The sequence below is a fragment of the Vicia villosa genome, linkage group LG3 (assembly GCF_029867415.1).
Source record: "Vicia villosa cultivar HV-30 ecotype Madison, WI linkage group LG3, Vvil1.0, whole genome shotgun sequence".
NCBI lineage: Eukaryota > Viridiplantae > Streptophyta > Magnoliopsida > Fabales > Fabaceae > Vicia > Vicia villosa.
In genome coordinates this window covers 48,931,539-48,951,187 of record NC_081182.1, presented here as the reverse complement: position 1 = coordinate 48,951,187, position 19,649 = coordinate 48,931,539, and the positions used below count along the sequence as shown (strand labels likewise).

The window sequence follows — 19,649 nt, the reverse complement described above, 5'->3', positions numbered from 1 at the left end:
TCAAAGACAATATATTGGACCTTTCATCTTCTGTAATGTCCTCTATAATGGCTGTAGGTTTCTCATCTATTATTAATGTCATGTCTAAATCCATAACACCACACTAGTAATCGCGAAGATTTAAAGCACGCTCATATCATACGTTAATGCATTGATTAAATTCCATGGATTTAAACTAATCATCTTTAAACATGTATTAAAGTTCACCTTTGGGTAAAACTTAACTACATCATTTCAATAAAATTCTAATGAAGCTACTTTATTGGACAATAAAATCACTTAATACATGCATGCATATCTTTGGATATACAAGCAACAAGTGTGTTAACATGTACTTTAATTTTGTTAGTTACAATTCATGATTCATCTTTGGATGATCTATATATGTCTTGTAATAATAAGTCTTATGTATTGAACCCAATATGCTATTTGCATAGCATTTCAATCCAAGTTCAAATTGCAGAATTTGAAATCATAAACTTAAGTCAATTTGATCACTTTGGTGATTAATAAATTATAACTCAAATAATTTCAAATTAGACGATACATTTTTCACTTCAAAATTTAATAATAGATTGAAGTTCATAATCAAAATTCAATTGTAATCTTATGAATTTGACCACTTCGGTGATTAACAAATTCTAAATCTATTAAACAATGATACTAAATTTTAATAAATACAAACTTTAATAAATTTTGACTACTTTGCCAATTAACAATCTATACTTTAAATTCACACTGTTCCAATTTATGTTTGAAGCAATGTATTAATAATAATTGAAGGATAGTATGAAATGCTTTTCCGTATTTTCCAAAATAAAAACTATGATAGTACTATTCATCATCATGACATTGATTTCAATAAAATAAAAACTATGAAATTAGATATAGTTTCGTTTCGTTCATATGACATGTTTCTATATTTCTTAATGCCAAACAAACATACAATGGCTTACCATGTCATGCACTTTTGTCATTAATGATATCCAAACTATACATATATTGCTAAATAACACATATTGGAGAGGGCTTTCTAATATATATATATATATATATATATATATATATATATATATATATATATATATATATATATATATATATATATATATATCAAAGTAACAAAAATATTAATCATACATATTAGAAATATTACAATGCACAGTTTATAATTTTAGCAATTATGTTAGACTTTTACTTTTAGTTTTCAACATTTTATGAAGCCACAGTATGGAAATGAAACAAGTCTTATATACTACTGTACTAGTGTCTATACCCGTGCGAGGCACGGGACAAAAGGGAAAAGAGGCGCTGAGAGTTCTAAAAGAATTTATTATTATTTTTTTAAAAGAAAAACAAAACCAAATCCAAAACTATTACAGTATGATTTATTTATTTATTAATTAATAATTAAAATTTATTAATTAAATTAAATTAAATAAGTACTAAATAAATAAATTAAAACAAAAACTATCCTACAAAAGTGGAAAGGAGCCACATTCCTTCAAATCTTATTTTTTAAATATTTTAAACTAAACTTTTTAAAATTTTATTTAATAAAAACAACACATTTATATCAAAACATTTATATCGTGTTAGGATTTAAATTTTTAAAAGGGGGAAGGAGCGCCCAATTCCTTCAAGTCTTTAAATTTTTTTATATATTATTTTAAATAACTTTGTATTTTAAATTTAAAATAATTTTAAAATATAAATATTAGATACATAAATAATTAAAAAGCAAAATATTTATATCGCGTTAGGATTAATACATTATTTTTATTTTTATTATTTTTAATTGTACAAAAAATATAATAACCGGTGTATTTGCACGAGAACTTGTGTGGTACGCACGTTTTTGTTTTCAAAATATAAATGAGAAAAAGAAAATTGTTTTACCAAAATAATCAATTATTTTTAAAAGAATGACATATTTTTAAAATAAAACTAAAATTGTTTTACATTAATAATTTTACATATATTATCTTAAAAAAATTTGTATCTTAAATTAAAAATAATTTCAAAATAAAAATATTAGATGCATAAATAATTAAAAAACAACACATTACCGTGCGTTTACACGGAATTTGTGGGTTACCCGTGTGTTTTTAAAAATAATTAACCCGTGTCTAAAAACTTATTAAATCTACAAATATTTTAATTTATAGTATATTTTTGTCTAATACATAAATATTATTTTTATTTAAGCCATTTTTATAAATTTTAATTTTAAATTTATTTTTTGTAAATCTATTATGGCCATGCCATGTTGTAGTGAATTGTTGATAAAAAAAAGTCACGATAAAAAATATAAATATAATTTAAGAAACATATATTTTTCTTAATTTTGACGCTAGGGACAATTTAAAAAAAATCAATATGCAATCAAATTCAAAAAAAGGAATTATTTTTTGCTAAAGAAACAATAATAAACACAATCAAAATAGTTGTGATAATTAATATGATAGTTCGTCACAATCAATAGTGATAAAAGTTTTATTTTTGTTATTGATTTTTGTAAAAAAAAGGTTATGACACACTATAATAGTCATGAACCTAATTCATATTTTTAGAATTTTATTATTTTTATTGATTTGCACTTTGAATAATAATCTAAATTATCTAAATTAAAATTTAATTAAATTTAGCACAACTAAAAGAGTGTATATATGACATGGGAGGTATGCATAGTATTGGAATGGGTTCAAGAGGCCATGAAAAATAATCTCTAAATATTAAATAAATTAATTACCTAGTAATAATAATAGTAATGTAAAAAAAAAGAAAAACATGGCTATAGTAAGGGAAGGCGCTACACTGTGTAGTTGTCCATAAGAATCAGTCAAAACAGTTAACAACTTAACATAAGATACAGTGCAAAATCAAATCAAACTTAATTTTTTTTCAAATGGTTTTAAGTCTCACCAATTACAGCATAACACACACCAATAACAAAATAATAAAACGAAAAAGAAAGAAACCAAACGGACTCTTATTTCTCTCTAAGGGTGTGTTTGTTTCAAGGTTAGAAAAATTATTCCTTGGAATGATATTCCGATTAGTATTCCTTGGAATATTATTCCAACTTATGTGTTTGGTAAGAATTTTGTTTCCGAGGAATAATGATAAAATTTGTTTAATTTAAAAATATTAAAAAATAAAAAATAAAAATAAATGTGAGTGATAGTGAGAAGTTAAAGTTGGTTGAACTTATTCCCATGGAAATATTATATTCCCACCCTTTAAGCCTTGGAATAAAAATAAAAAAGTTATGTGTAAATAAGAATCCTGGGAATAAAAAATACCTTAGAATAATTTTTTAAAACTTGAATCAAACATGGGAATGTTGCATTCCCATGGCCATATTCCTGGGAATCTCTTTTACAACCTTGAAACAAACACACCCTAAGTGTTCTATTCTTCTTCTTACTATAAAATTTCTCTTCTTTGTCCAAAAACTCACATGAATATAATGTTCTCAAACAACTAAATCAATCAATGAAATAAAAAATTAAGGAACAAAAACGGGTTACATATTGAAAGTACACACGAACGGCCAGAGGCAGGTGAGTCCGCGAGTGACGTCGGAGAGATCACGGAGGTCTGGGGCTGCAGGGCGGATAACCGCGGCGGATGTGAGTGGTTCTGATGGCATGTTGCGCAAAGTCGATGATGGTGTTGACGTCGGTGCGGATATGGGCTGAGCACGGTGGCTTCGTGTTGCCAGTGCGGTGGTTTGGCTGAGACACATCCATGGCTTTTCTATTCTCCTTCCATGTTCAGTTTCATTTTCTCTGTTTCCTGTAAAAAGAAATTGTACAATTGAGAGTTTATGGTTTAAAATTGTTGTTACTACATGTTTATATTATGAATGATGATATAGGCTGTGGTATGATTTGATGCTACAGGAACCTAAAGCATTAGTTTATGAAGAAGAAGACAACATATATCACCTTTAGATAAAAAGTTTGGAAAGATGAAACTCATTGATATTGAAGGCAAGGGTATAGGGTTTTATAATGAACTGTGAGTATACAAAAGGTCAAGGATATGAATATGGGCAAAATTGAACAACCAACAGATATTATAATGATTCAAAGGTTGGGTTACGTGAGATTGAAAAATCAAAAGGCAAGGCTGCTGGTTGGAAAAAACAAAAAAATGACCCTAATAATTGTTTAAGATTCCTTATCAATTAATGTGATAATTAGTGGACTAAAATACTTTAAAAAAACTTGAACCGTTTTTTTTTGTTTCAAAGCCCAATTTACTTATTATTATTAATGAAAAATATAGATAAAAGTGAATGAATGAATTAAATAAATATTTAAAAGATAATTATAGAAAATTTTCTATTAATAGCAAATTTAAAAATAGTAAAGACTCTAAAAATGTGACACTTGGCAAGTTTGCCAAAATACTCATCTTGCTATATTATATTGTATGATATTATGACAAAATAGCGGCACATCAAAATTAATTATGATACATGTCATTTAACAATTATTGGAAAATCACAATATCGGTAATCAAGACTCTGATACCAACTGTTAGCAAAACTTTATGTTTTTGATCTTGGTATCATGATTTTCACGGTGTTCTAATTTTTATAATAAAGACTAAAACATACTCGGATCCATATAGGTGATTCTTGCTTCAATTGTTCTCTCCTCTCTTCCTTCTTTCTTATGTGTATCTTTGATGATGAAGATACTTTTGTTTATTTGTGAGGAAATGCGAAAAGTTGATGTTGCTTTACTAAATGTGCCCTTTTATAGGCACTTTATTCCAACAATCTCATTCTATCCCAAGAGTCATGTCCCAATAGTTATGAAGAGAGAGAAGAGGGATTTAAATTTTATTTTGTATTTTAAAATAAAAACTCCATTGACTTAATTATCCATCAACCTAAATAATAAGTATCTTTTATTTAAAGCCAAACTTTTAATTACATGAATCATATTTAATGGATTAATAAAATAATCCAACATTTATGTCATTTATAAATAGTTCATGTTCATTTGAAAAAATCACATTTACCAACAATATCACAGTAAAATGAACTAGTGTTTTAAATCATCATTGTATTTTATGATGTAATTTTTAATTTTATAGATAAAAAATCCAGATACTCCATCGATGAATCAGAACATATCGGATACAATACATCACAGATTTTAGAGTATCCGTACTTCATTTTTCAATTTTAAATTTTTACTTTGACTTGGGTTTTCATGATTTTCAAAAACATTGAGAGACAATGAAGTAGTAACCTTTAATTTTATTTTGTTGAATTTTTGTACAATGAAGGTGTCTATGATTTAGGATACTCATAGAAGAATAGCTGATCTTGAATTTGTTATAGCGAGCAAGGTTTGTTTTTCTACATTTATCATGGCATTTGTCGTTTAACTTCAATATTCAAAATCACATGGCCATGCATGGATAGTATAGTTTTGTATGACAGTGTTCATTATGTGCAATCCTTTAAATGAGAATAGAAGTCACATAATATTCTAATATAAACAGTACTAATTGAAGGCTAGATATAATTGTGTGGAACATCATTGGTTAAGAGTGATGCAGGTTTTCTATAGGCAGTGCTGTATGATGTATTTTTATATAATAGGTTTTGCAGAATTGAAAATTGATTTGTATGCTCTAATTTATACTATTTGATTAAAATTATGAGAATTTCTTCACCCACCTCCTAACCTTCTTGCCCACCCCCTGGTGAATTTACCACACTACCCCTTGTTTCGGAAGTTCATTTTCGAAAAGGTACTTTTTTTTGGAAAAAAGGTGTTTTCGGAAATGAACTTCCGAAAACGTGTTTTTTTTAATATAAAATATTGATTTCGGAGATGCATCTCCGAAATAAAGTTACATTTTCAGAAAATGTGGTGTTTCGGAAGTTCATCTCCGAACTCACCCCCATGATGGAATTCGGAAATGAACCTCCGAATTTATGTATGGACAGAAGAAAAATGAAAAACAACAACGATTCGCTTTATTTAATCGGGTGAAGATTACAACGATAATATTACTGAAAATTAAAGTTACATATTGTTGAACACGGGTAGGTGGGGATGAGTCAACATTTTGATAACGTCGTCCGCCGATCTTTGAAGTTTGGCGTCCAACTCGATCGGGCCTTTCGAAGAAAATCGGTCGAACGTTGTCCACATAACCGCTAAATCTTCGTCGTTCTTGATCTCAAAATGTGTGAACTTAATGCCTCCCTCGTCGTTAAGCGATGGCGAGCGGTACTCGAGCTTGACAACCTTTCGATTCTCGGGATAGCGCAAAAGCGTGTTGAGCGACGGTATCAATTCCGCAAACGGCGTGTCGCGCGAGAAGCGAAATTGGAACGGCATCGGGTAGCCGGTTTCAAAGTAGACGAATGCTAGGTGGGGGTAGGTTTGTGTCATTTGTGTTTTGTGGTGTGAAGAGGATGAAGAAGAGTGTGTAGTATTTATAGACTTATTGGAGCATTGATGGCCCAACAAACCTTATCCTGCCTCAGAGGACATTTCGGAAATGAACTTCCGAAAATAGGCTCCAGACATGTATATTTCGGAAGTTCATTACCGAATTATGCAGAAACAGACATAAATTTTACTTTTTGTTGAATGCTTAGTGTGTTGTGTAAATTGAACAAATGAAATTCAAAATAGACATAAATTACACAAAGATGACATAAAACATAATTATATTATATATGTATTGAATCGGTCCGATTTTACATGATAAACAACAATACATACAAAAAATGATCGTTACAAACAAAAATGATCCGGAACGAACTAAAATTCACCGAACCAATCGGTGGATCCTAAGTCCAAAATAGGCACGTTCTTCGACCGCTCTCTATTTTGCTCGCGCTCTTTGCTCATCATTTCTTCAAACTCCGCCATTCTCGAAACGAACGGATCCGGCCAAGTCTCCGCCTCATTTGAACGATGTGCCGTCCATTGACAAGAAGTAGCCGGTATAGGACAACCCGGTTTCAAAAACACTTGAACGAAGTGCCGCGATCGTAGATACCCGATGCATATGATGCGGCCCGACGCGTCCAACGGCGGTCGACTATGAAGTGGAAAGAAAGTCTCACTTAGTCCAAACCTCGTCAAATCGATACGCACCATATCATACGCACTTGCTATTAGATGACCCATATCGGGGAATGACATCCACTTCAAAACCGGAGCGATACCGGTAAGTGATGGAACAAGTGCATCATGAATTTTTGCAAACTTTTCTTGATTTTCATATAGTCGGCCGTAGATGTCCCGGTACGAAGTCAACTCCGCAATGAGTTCCCGTCGGACTAAAGTGTGATTATTTTCCCCTTTACCGAGCAAACCCGCAACGGCCCGATATCCACAATTGCCGTCGCCTCCAACATCAACGATGTTATCGATATATTTGTGCATAAAAAGTGGCATCTCATCAATGTAGACAATTGGTGATTTTTTGATCGGCGGTGTGCGAGGTGGCTTCGAAATACGGGCTCCTTTGTTACCACTACACTTAGACTTCGGTGTCTCATGAATTTCCGGGAACGATGCATCCACATGTTCAAAATAGGAAGGAGATCGTTTTGTTGACGTGTCATCTTGTGTAATTTTGGACTTTTTCGGTGCACCTTTCGTTTTAACCGGTTGAGATGGCGGTTTCAAATCGGTGGTCTCCGGAAACGCGATCTTTCGCAATTGTTCTTTTATGTGCATTTTTGTTGTGTCGTCCGCTTTAGCAAACTTCTCCATTATCACTTCCAACTCGTCGGAGATGGTGATTTTGGAGTCATTTTCTTTCGGCGGGTCAAAATCATCAAAACGAAGTTTCTTCCAATGGTCGGCTACCTCATCCATGCGTATGGGTGAATTCAAATTTTTCTTTTTTGCAAGTATACAAGCACACGGAAGGCCATATGTAGTTCTAATGGTGCACCCACATAATGAACTATCCGTCCACGTGGTCTCCGACCGCTTAGCTTCATGAAACAAAAAATTCAAACCCATTCGAGATATGTTGTAAATCAATTGGGAGAATAGAATTTGGCCCTTATACCGGTGTTCCATAACCGTCTTGCTCCGACCGAACGATGTTTGAATTTCATTGTGTTGATTTTCAAGCATTTGGTTCACGGTGTCCCATCCGCGACACAAATCTCCCTTGCTATCACCCAACCACCTCTTGAAGACCGCATGTGCGGATTCAACACGGTTAGTCGTGGTGCAACCAAGATGTCTAACCCGATTTGTCCAAGCGCACACGACTTTTTCTCTAACTTTGTCAAGAATGGTGGATTCGACGTAATGACAAAAAGTCTTAATGGAACCACACAAAGACCTAAAGTGTACCAATTTCTCGGTATACACCTCTTCGGAGTGTGCATCCAAAATTTCCTTCCATGCCAACATTATCCTTTCAACCACAACACCAGCTTTGACAACTTTACCATTTTCATCCGGCCTATCTTTTGTCCCAACCGCGGGTTTCAACTTGCTTCTCACGTTGCAAGTTATGTGATACCGGCAAAGTAAAGCGGTAGATGTCGGGAAGACGGTATCGACCGCATTCATCAAAGCATTGTCTCGATCGGTGACAATGACGTTTGGCATAACCTCTTGATCAACTAACAAAGACTTGCAAATTCCCAAGGCCCACGTAAAGTTTTCTTCTTTTTCACACTCCAACAAAGCAAACCCCACCGAATAAGTCTTGTCCGTCGAGGTCACACCGACGATCTCTAGAAGAGGAAGCCTATACTTGTTTGTCTTGTACGTCGAATCCATGACTAGAACGGTTGGAAATGTGTTGAACAATTTGATACTTTCGGGATGAGTCCAAAAAATATCACGCACGGTAACTTTGTCCTCAGAGGTTCGGAAGCTTGAAACATAATTGTTATCGCCTAGAAGTTTCAAAAGTTGTTGCATTTCCGACCGAGGACCCATATTTAAAACCTTGAGATTGTGTCGTTCGTTGTAAACTTGCTTGATATTTGAAACGCTATCCGGTTTCTTACGCTTCAAATCGGCAAGTATGTTGCGAGGCGCCACTTTGACTATCGTTAGGTCCGATATCACTTTCCTCTCTTCGCGGGACAAACGACACGCCATTGGATGTCCGTGTAACTTGACATCCAAGGCATGATTATGAATTCCACAAATTACGGTTAACCGCCACATATCATCAACCCTCCGAGTGGCACGCAACTTAAACGGACAACCGCACTTTCTCGATCCCGTGTCCTCGTGTTTTAGCACACGGTTTGATTGTCCATAACTACCACCCCGTTCGTTCGCAATTCAAAACAATGAAAGCTTTCCGCCTACTATTTCCGTTGTCCGACCTTAAAATAACAATTCCAAATCCAAGTTTACTAGCTTCGTTCCGAACCCACTCAATCAATTGTTCACGACTACCGAAGCTCCGATCATTTGTAAATTCTTTCCGAACATCAACCGCATTGATCATAGGAGTAACGTCAATAACCGGATCGTTATTAACGTTGACAATTTCCGGATTTAATACTCCATCGTCTTGCACAATGTTGTCCGGATGCACCATACCTAACAAATGCAAAAATTAGCAAAATTGGCCAAAACTGTTTTTTTTTTAACTGCCAGGGCATATTTCGGAAGTTCATTTCCGAAATTTATTAGGTGATATATTTCGGAAATGAACTTCCGAACCATATCAGTTTTCAGCATAAATTTGTTGAATCAATGTAGTGAAATAGGGGATGAAATGAGAGATGTTTACCTGAAATTGTAGCTTTCTATGCTCCCTTTAACGTGATCAACGGTTTGAAACTTGATTTTAGGGCGAAAAATTGATGGAGATTGATTGGGTTTTAGAGAGGGTTTTGAGAAGTTTTGGAGAAAAATGATGAAATAGTGAAGGAGGGAAATTTGTATATGCAGCAATATTTTCGGAAATGAACTTCCGAAAATATTCACGGTTTTGAATTTTTTTGACTTCGGAAATGTATCTCCGAAAACACCACTTTTTTGGTGTTTTCGGAGATACATTTCCGAATTAAAAAAAATTCAAAAAAAAAATAACTTCGGAGATGCATCTCCGAAGCAGGGGCAGTTTTGGGTTTTCGCTGGGGGTGACGATACATTTTTAAGGCCCTAATAATTGAATCATAAAACAAAAATGTAACAATTTTTTTGTGTTACAAATTTAGTACTTGTATTAATTGGGCTTACCTATAGAGAGAGGGATTCATCGTCAATGTGGCAATAACTCTGTATCACCAAACCCTAACAATAACAAAAGAGGTTGATGTTCGGTTGGTTGGGAGAGAGAGGAAGCACAAGCAAGCTGTTGGACATTGAAAGCTGCAATCCTCCGTTCCAGGTTTCTTGTAAGTTGTCTTCGTTATGGGGTTTCTCACGATCCGTATCGGTTTCACTCAAAAATGTGTTTGAGGGTTTGAGGGCTTTACCTCAAAATGAATTTGAAGTTGTTGTTGTTGAAAGGAGGTGTTGTCGCCGCCTGAAATTCAACTGAAGATGAAGGTCGCGTGGTGAACAGTGGTGACTGGTGGTGAAAGGGTTGTGAGGAAAACGGTTAAGCAATTGAAGATGAAGGTGATGACCGGTGGTGAACAGGGTCGTGGCCGGAGGGACGGCGTCAATGAAGGAACAGAGGGAGGGACGGCGTCGTGAACGAACAGGGGGGAGACGGTCGGAGAAGAGAGAAAAGCGTATACAGAAAGAGAAAATCGTGAAAGGAATGAATAAGGGTTTGGGTTATTTTGTTTTATTTTTAAAAATTAATGGACTACGAGAGCGCTTATTTAGAAAGCGTCCTCTAAAGTGGGATCTTTACCAGCGCTTTTAAAAAGCGCTTTCTAAAGGTTGACCTATACCAGCGCTTTTCTAAAAGCGCATTCTAATGTTCACCTATAGCAACGCTTTTTAAAAGCGCTTTCGTAGGATCCCCTATAGCAGCGCTTTTTCCCTTGTTTCTTAGTTTTATTTTTAGCGAAACCTATAGTAGCGCTTTTGCCTAAAAGCGCTTTCGTAGATGTGCTGCTAAAAGTCAAATTTGGCGTAGTGCCTATATAGGGGTGGAAATAAGCCAGACCGATAACAGGAGCCTATAGGCTAGCCTACAGAGGATCAGGTCAGACCACACATTTTTTTAAATAAAAAAGGCCTAGACTTTTTTATAAACCTATTTAGTTTAACAGTCCAGGCCCCAAGTCCAAAAAAAATCTTTTAAGCCTATCAGACCGACCTATTTAAATAAATATGAATAATTTCTTATTATCATTATGTTATTTTTTGTACTTTGAATTAAAATACATAAATAAAACTTGGTTATTTTGAAGAACTTGTGAAAATAAGATGAAAATACTTGATGAACATTGTTTCATAAGTTCTCTTAAGCAAATAGTCTCACAAAACTTATGCTAATAAGTTAAAATAAGTCAACAGTCCGGGAACCTAAACAACGTGGGACTTCAAACAAACTCTAACAAACACAAATACCAACTTCAACACCTTGGTCTTTTAGTTAGTTGGTCTATTTAAATATTATTTTAATTAGTATACTTTTATGTAGGCTAACAGGCTAACCAGACCTTCAAAAGGGTCAGACTCCGGCCTAAAAATAAGCCTACGAATGACTACAGGTCAGATTTAAGCTTTAAATTTTTTGACAGATCAGGATTAGACTTGACAAATGTCTAGCTCGATCGAGCCTATTTTCACCCCTACCCCTATATCATAGTTGTCAACAACTTTAATGATACTAATTAAGAACAATTTTGTAAAATTATTATATTTATTAACATTTGTAACAAACTTAAAAATAAAATACTTTTATTTTAAGATCGATCGAATAATTAAATATAATATAATAATAATAAAGCATGTAGTATGAAATGAATATTCTCTAGATATAGCAATAAATATTCTTTGATTGGATTAGATTGCATCTCAAGCGTGACTAAGATGGTCAAACGTGTTAATGAAGTTGATGCTAAAAAGTAAACACAAAAGACATGACACACTTTCTTTATCAAAATAATTCTGGTCAATTAAGATCCAAATGTAATCTACTTACTTTTTCGTTGAGCCTTAAATAAACGTCATTCACATAATAAATAATCCGTGTATACGTCATTTTGTTAAGTGCACTGACGGAAGAAAAATAATTTTACATGAAGATTTTACTGATCTACACATTGATTTTTTGGATTAGGTTTTAAAAAAAAGGGTCTGCGACAGTGACCGATACCATTATCATAATTTTATAGTTAAAAATAAATTGTAGTTAATTTACACTATGACAACTACAATTAACATCGCAACACTTATGTTGACTGTAATCATGAAAATTTTAGTGCAATCGAGACAGTTATAGATTAAGTTAATCATATTGGTCAATCTAATATAGAGGAAATATTTGGATTTAAATACGAGAGGATATTACATTTATGATTGGACGAGAGCCTTACAGCTTAAGCTCTAGCAATTAGAACTGACGGGTAATTATCATTAAAAGATCACGCTGATTGGGAACAATTATCTTAAATGGTCTTTAATGCGGTAGAACTCCTACATAAGAATATGATTACAAAGAGAAAGATATACACGGTAGATCAAATTAGTAGTTAACATCGGAAAATTCTACACGGAAGGCTCTGCTAGGGTTTTAGGAGTATGCAATCACCATCGCCGGTGCTCTCACCGGTGCTCTCACCGGTACCGCCACCGGATCCATTCTCACGGGGTGGTTTGTCACAAACTGAAAGAGAAGCTAGTGGAAAAAAAGATCAGGAGGGGCTGCAGAATGTGAGGGATGGCACTATGTCATACCGTAACATTGTGACAGGTGAATCAACTGACGCCATAAAAGATAAAGATGAAGAGGAGGAAGAGGAAATGCTTGAATCAGATGATAACTCAACTATTGTTCTAGAAGGCATCAAGGTTAAGGAAGGAAAGATAGGAGGATACGATTGTCCGGAGATCATCCTATCTAAATTTGAAGAGAAGAGAATTCAAAAGCCGTGGCGAAGAGGAGTGATTGTTAAATTACTAGGAAGAAAGATTGGCTATAAGGCTCTTGAAGTCAGATTAAAGCAAATGTGGGTGAGGAAGGGAATCATAAATATTATTGATCTCAGTCATGATTATTATCTGGTAGCTTTTACACACGAAGAAGATAAAAATGCGGCCATTGCGGATGGACCGTGGTTTATCTACGATCACTATCTGACAGTCAAGGAGTGGACACCAAATTTTCATCCAGAAAATGCTTCAATCGTGAATGTGGCGGTATGGATCAGAATCTCGGGACTACCAGTTGAATACTATGATCCGAAAGTTCTTCATGTTATTGGCAATTTGGTGGGACGTACGGTTAAGGTTGATAGGAATACATTGCAGACAGAAAGAGGCAAATATGCTCGCATATGTGTTGAAGTAGACATATCGAAGCCGCTGCTGGCTTTGTTTTCGATAAAGGAGAAGAGCTACAAAGTTGAGTATGAAGGTTTGCATATGTTATGTCTTACATGTGGCAAATTTGGTCATTATAAAGATGGCTGTCCAATGAAGGAAAAAGTGCATGAAAGGAATAATGGCATAGTGAGAAATAATAATCTTGGTGATGTTGGCGTCCATATGAAAAATGGAGTAGAAGACAGGAAGGATAAGGATGTGGGTCCTTGGCAAGTTGTGCAAAAGCAGAAACGTGGGAAGAAACCAGTGGAGACGAAGAAACGACAACCGGCGGCAGGTTCTTGGTTGACGAAAGCGGGATCCAGGTTTCAGGTGCTGGATGCTGACGTGGAAGGGAGTAGTGGAGTGGAAAAGGAAAGAATTGAAGTCGTATCATTAGAAAAGGAAACAAATGATGGGAATATAATTAAGGGTAATTCGGAGGCAGACAAAAACAATGATGAGACAGACAAAAGTAATGATGAGCATTTAGTGGTGGGAGACAAGAATAATGATGAGGCATTGATTGGGTCGGTATCAAGTCTAGCTATTCATGATAAATATCAACCGGATAGACAGGAAATAAGTAGTGGGACAGCTGGAAGAAGCACATTGGAGAACCAACAAGTAAAATCAAGCAAGGGCAAAAAAGCTGCGCAAGTGGATCAAAAAGGAAGGAATAAAAGGACTATTAAACTGGCGACACGTGGAATAGCAGGTTTTAAAGATAAAAATGGGGAACCAATGAAACGCACCATCGAGGATATCTACGAGAAAAGTCAACAACTAGACTTTTTTACTGACACACATGTAAACATACAAAAGAGCAAAAACAGAAACACATACAGGAAACAACAAGAAATCAAAAACAGTCACACCATGGAGATTTATGAGAAGCATGAAAACAAGATTAGGGCTGGGAGACAAGAAGGTTATAACGAGGATATTGGAGGTGATCAAACAAATACTGCAATATCCTTGTTACATACTGTGCGCCCTCCGGACCTTAAAGCTGATGCATCTATGCACAACTCTACTAGCAATACTGTGCTGGATTTAGTTAGTGATAGTGAAGTGAAAAATAATGAAGGGGAGTATACTCAAGGGAATGGCACAGAGATGGAAGAGGAACGGGTTCAGGAAACTCCTGATTGCTGTTAATCTTAGGATCGGATTTTGTCTTTCACACATTCTTTTAATGATGTATACAAACATTAAAATTTTAATGTGGAATTGTAGAGGAGCTGCGGGGAAGGATTTCTTCAGATACAGCAAGTATTATATTGATGTGTACAAACCTGAGATCTTGGTGGTCATGGAAACAAGGTGTGATCCAAAAAATTTGCATAATCCTTTGAAGAAGCTGGGTTTCAGTCAATTCTTCTCAGTGGATAATGTAGGATATGCAGGTGGTATCATAGTGGCTTGTAGAGATGAAAATTCTAAAGTGACTTTATGCTCTCATGATGAGCAGTGGTTACATTTGAGAATTGTTAATTCGGATGGGATAGAGTGGAAGCTTATTGCGGTTTATGCTAGCCCTTATGAGCAGAAAAGGAAGATAATGTGGGATGCTTTGAAGTCTATAGCTAGCATTGATAAATCTCCGTGGATTGTTGCTGGCGATTTCAATGACATAGCGTATGCTAATGAAAAGAAAGGAGGTGGTCAGGTCTCGAGTAGAAGGTGTAATATTTTTCGTAGAAACATGGAGGAATGCAATTTACATGACTTGGGATCTAGTGGTCCTAAGTTTACTTGGAGGGGAGGTGTTTACCATGGAGGCCAAAGGATTTTTGAACGGCTGGACAGGGCAATTGGAAATGAAGCATGGAGACTGCTGTTCCCCAATGGCCATGTCAAGGTGTTGACAAGAGTAAGTTTTTCTGACCACCATCCAATCCTGATCTCGTTAACTGAAAATAGTCTTGTAAGGGCTAATAGACCATTCCGGTTTGAAAGTGCATGGATGGTAGAAAACAACTATGTGGATAGGTTGCGAGGGTATTGGAACAACCATGATGAGATTGGTACGAACCTTAAAAGAATTGAAGGTGATGCTAAAGAGTGGAGGAATTGTAATGTCTTGCATGTCCAGAATACAAAAAAGAGACTGCTATCTAGACTGCAAGGCATACAAGAAAGTATTCAATTTAAACATGATGTCAGAGGCTTGATACGCCTTGAAAAGAAATTACAGGCTGACTTGAGCAAAATTTTAAAACAAGAGGAGTTGATGTGGTTTCAACGATCGCGAGCAAAGTGGCTAACTGATGGTGATCGTAATACCAAGTACTATCACCTTAAAACAATAACTCGGAGAAGGAAAAATAGAATATTGATGCTAAAGGATGAGTCTGGAAAGTGGATTGAGAATGAAGATTGCCTTAAGGAACTAGTTAATAATTTCTATAAGGAGTTGTTTCAGTTGGGGAGTGGTGGGAGAAGTTGGTATCAGACCAAATATACTTTTCCTAAGCTAACTGGGAGTGATATTCAAAAGTTGGAGGATATTGTTACTACAGAAGAGATACGTAAAGCTGTGTTTGGGATGAAACCTTGGAAGGCTCCGGGTCCTGACGGTTTTCCTGCTGGCTTTTATCAGAAGTCGTGGGATATTGTAGGGGAATCGGTTTGTGCGTTTGTTCATAAAGTCTGGGAACAACCGGCTACAATCTCAGAAGTTAATAAAACGGATATATGTTTAATACCTAAGATTGATAAACCGGTTTTTGTGACGCAATTCAGACCTATCTCCTTATGCAACACGATCTACAAGGTGGTGAGTAAGATTATTGTCGGAAGGCTTAAAAACTTACTGGATAAATTGGTTTCTCCGTATCAAACGGGCTTCGTTTCGGGCCGACTCATCCATGAAAATATCATTATTGCTAGGGAAGCTTTGCATACAATGGAGAAGGCTAAAGGAAAAACAGGTTTCTTTGCCATCAAAGTTGATTTGTCGAAAGCCTACGATAAACTTCGTTGGGAATTCATTTGGTATACTCTTCAAGAGATTCAGATTCCAGAGAAAGTGCGAAACATTATCATGCATGCAGTTACTAGCGTTGAAACAAATGTGAATTGGAATGGTTCTCGTAATGAGTTTTTTCGACCTCAACGCGGTATTAGGCAGGGTGATCCAATATCCCCATACTTGTTTGTTCTCTGTATGGACAAGCTATCCCATCTTATTGAAGAAGAAGTTGAGAATAAGAGATGGAAAAGTCTAAAGCTGGGCAAAAATGGGATTAGGATATCACATTTAATGTTCGCGGATGATTTGCTTTTGTTCGGTGAAGCAACTGAGAGGCAGATGTCTTGTGTAATGCAGACAATGGATACATTCTGCAAGTTATCAGGCCAAGAGGTAAGTTATGACAAGACCAGTATACTTTTCTCCAAAAATGTACCAAGAAGCATGCAATTGAAACTTCTGCATTTGTCGGGATTCCGAATGACAAAGTGCTTTGGTAAGTATTTGGGAGTACCCCTTAGTGCGCATAAGTTGAAGAAAAAGGAGTTCCAATACATCATTGATCAGGTGGCAAATAAACTTAATAGTTGGAAGCGGAATAATCTTTCTTTAGCTGGTAGAATCACTTTGTCTAAGAGTGTTATCGAAGCTATCCCGCTTTACCCGATGATGACAAATAAATTGCCTAAGAGGTGTATTGATGAGATACAATGTTTACAGAGGCAATTTATTTGGGGAGACACAGCTGAAAAGAAAAAAATCCATGCCATAGCTTGGAGCGATGTCACCAGACCGAAGCATCTAGGAGGGGTGGGATTAAGAGATCTGGATACTCTGAATGATGTTTGCATTCTAAAATTGGGCTGGAAGATGTACACAAATGCGGATGATCTTTGGTGTAAGGTTTTGAGAAAAAAGTACAATGTGGAGACAGCTTCCGATTGTTTGAAGGTGAGGGTGTCTGATTCATCCCTTTGGAAAGACATTGCTAGAACTCTTCCTACTTTGTTGGACACGGGTATGTGGGTAGTGGGAGATGGTAAAAGTATCATGGCATGGGAAGACAATTGGCTTGGAAAAGAGTTCTGTTTGGAAAATTATGATGTTGCTATTCCTCATAATCTTAGGGGGGCCAAAGTGTGTGACTTGGTAACTGAGAGTGGGGAGTGGAATATGAACATGCTGTCTTCGTGGCTTCCTAATCAATGGTTGGACAAGATCACATCTTGTGTGCCGCCTGGGAGTGGGCAATTTTCTGACTTTTTTTGTTTTGCAGGTGCTAATCAGGAGAATTTTTCAGTGAAAGCTATGTACCAAGAATTAGATGGGAATGAGAGGGATTTAGAAGACGCGGAGTGGATGAAGATTTGGAAAGCTTCTGTTCCGGAGCGGTGCAAAACATTCGTGTGGCTCCTAAAACACGACCGTCTTCTCACGAACCTTAGTAAGAGCAAGAAGGGACTTGGAAGTGCTGGTTGTAATTTATGTGGAAATGTTTGTGAATCCACCATTCATGCTCTAAGAGATTGTGCGAAATGTCTTCCTATTTGGAAAAGTATTGTGCCTAGCGATTTGATAACGGAGTTCTTTACGGTTGATATCAAGGGATGGATCACAATCAACCTTAATTACAATGGGAGAGGCAATAAAGGTTGGAGCAATCTTTGGATGATAGCATGTCATACTTTATGGTCATGGAGAAATTTGGAGGAGCATGATGCTAATTATGTTAGACCTTTTAATACTATATGTCATATTGTTAAGAGACGCAAGGATTATGATGATGCGATTAGGTTTAATAAGAAGTGTCGATATGAGGAAGGTGATAGAAAATATATTGGGTGGAAGCCACCTATTGAGAATATGTTAAAACTTAATACAGATGGGGCTAGCAGAGGAAGCATGGAAGCAGGTTGTGGAGGAATCATTAGAGATCATAATGGCGACTGGAAGGGAAGTTTTCACAAATTTTTGGGGCAATGTAGTCCTCTTCTTGCAGAATTTTGGGGAGTTTATGAAGGCCTAAAGCTTACACAAGCTTTAGGAATGAGGAGGGTGGAACTAAATGTTGACTCAAAGGAAGTGATTATCGCTATTGATGAGGGGAAGACAGGGAACCGAGATTGTGTGGCTATTCTGCGCAGGATTAAGGAGATCATTGCCATGCATGAGATTGTGATTGTTTCACATGCATATAGATACACTAATATATGCGCGGATGTTCTAGCTAAGCATAGCTATATCGACAAGAATTATACCGTTCATAAGGAAACGCCTGATTTCTTATGGCCCCTTATAGCGGCGGATTCTTTAGGGATGAGTAGTTTGTTTTTTGATTCGTTGTAGTTTGTTTTGCTTCGGGCCTATGGCCCTCCCTTTTATCAAAAAAAAAAAAAAAAAAAAAAAAAAAAAAAAAAAAAAAAAAGAAAGATATACACAATTCACAACAGCATTTGATTGCAACTATATCATCATTTGCTTGAAATTTATGAGCATGAATTTTTTTTTTTTTAATTTAATCAGTTTGGTGTCAAATGGATATTCTCAAGGAATCAATAAAGGTAGTCAACATTTTCTTTTATTGAATTGGATCATAAGTGTGAACAGATTGTCAAAACTTGAAAGAAACTAATGTTAAAAACAAAAGATATGACACAGTTTCTTTATCAAAAAAATTTAGTATTATAATATAAAATAAACAAATATTTTAATATAAATGTGTAATAACATTTTAGTAGCGATTTTTTTTAAATTGATGGACACATATTTTTATATAAAAGTATAAATAATAATATAAAAATATGTATCACAAAGTGAATATGTAAATATTAGGGTTAAATATGTTTTTAGTCTCTATAAAATTATCAAAAACTACTTTTAATTCCTATAAATAAAGTCGACTTTTAGTCCCTATAAAATTACTTTTGCATTCACTTTTAATCCCTGTAGAGGAACTAAAAGTGAGTGCAAAAGTAATTTTATAGGAACGAAAAGTCGACTTTTTTTATAGGGACTAAAAACCAAAATTGAGATAATTATAGGAACCAAAAACTTATTTAACCTTAAATATTAAGATACTTTATTTTAATGAATAATAACATATCTTTGTCCATATTCTAATACTCATTTTTGTTGATTTTTATCCTGATGCTTGTGGGGATTTTTTTTTCCAAATACTCCATGAGTATGCAACAAAT

The 19,649-nt window shown here is 35.2% G+C and overlaps 1 protein-coding gene across 1 annotated transcript in view; it reads left to right on the top strand.

The window, feature by feature from the left end:
* The window catches only part of LOC131658009 (uncharacterized), a 22,115-nt gene extending 10,095 nt beyond the window's left edge, over positions 1 to 12,020 (top strand). Inside the window, exon 2 of the mRNA XM_058927348.1 lies at positions 11,959 to 12,020. Within this exon, the coding sequence (XP_058783331.1) occupies positions 11,959 to 12,020 (62 nt within the window). The remainder of the gene's footprint in view (positions 1 to 11,958) is intronic.
* Positions 12,021 to 19,649: the final 7,629 nt, after the last annotated feature.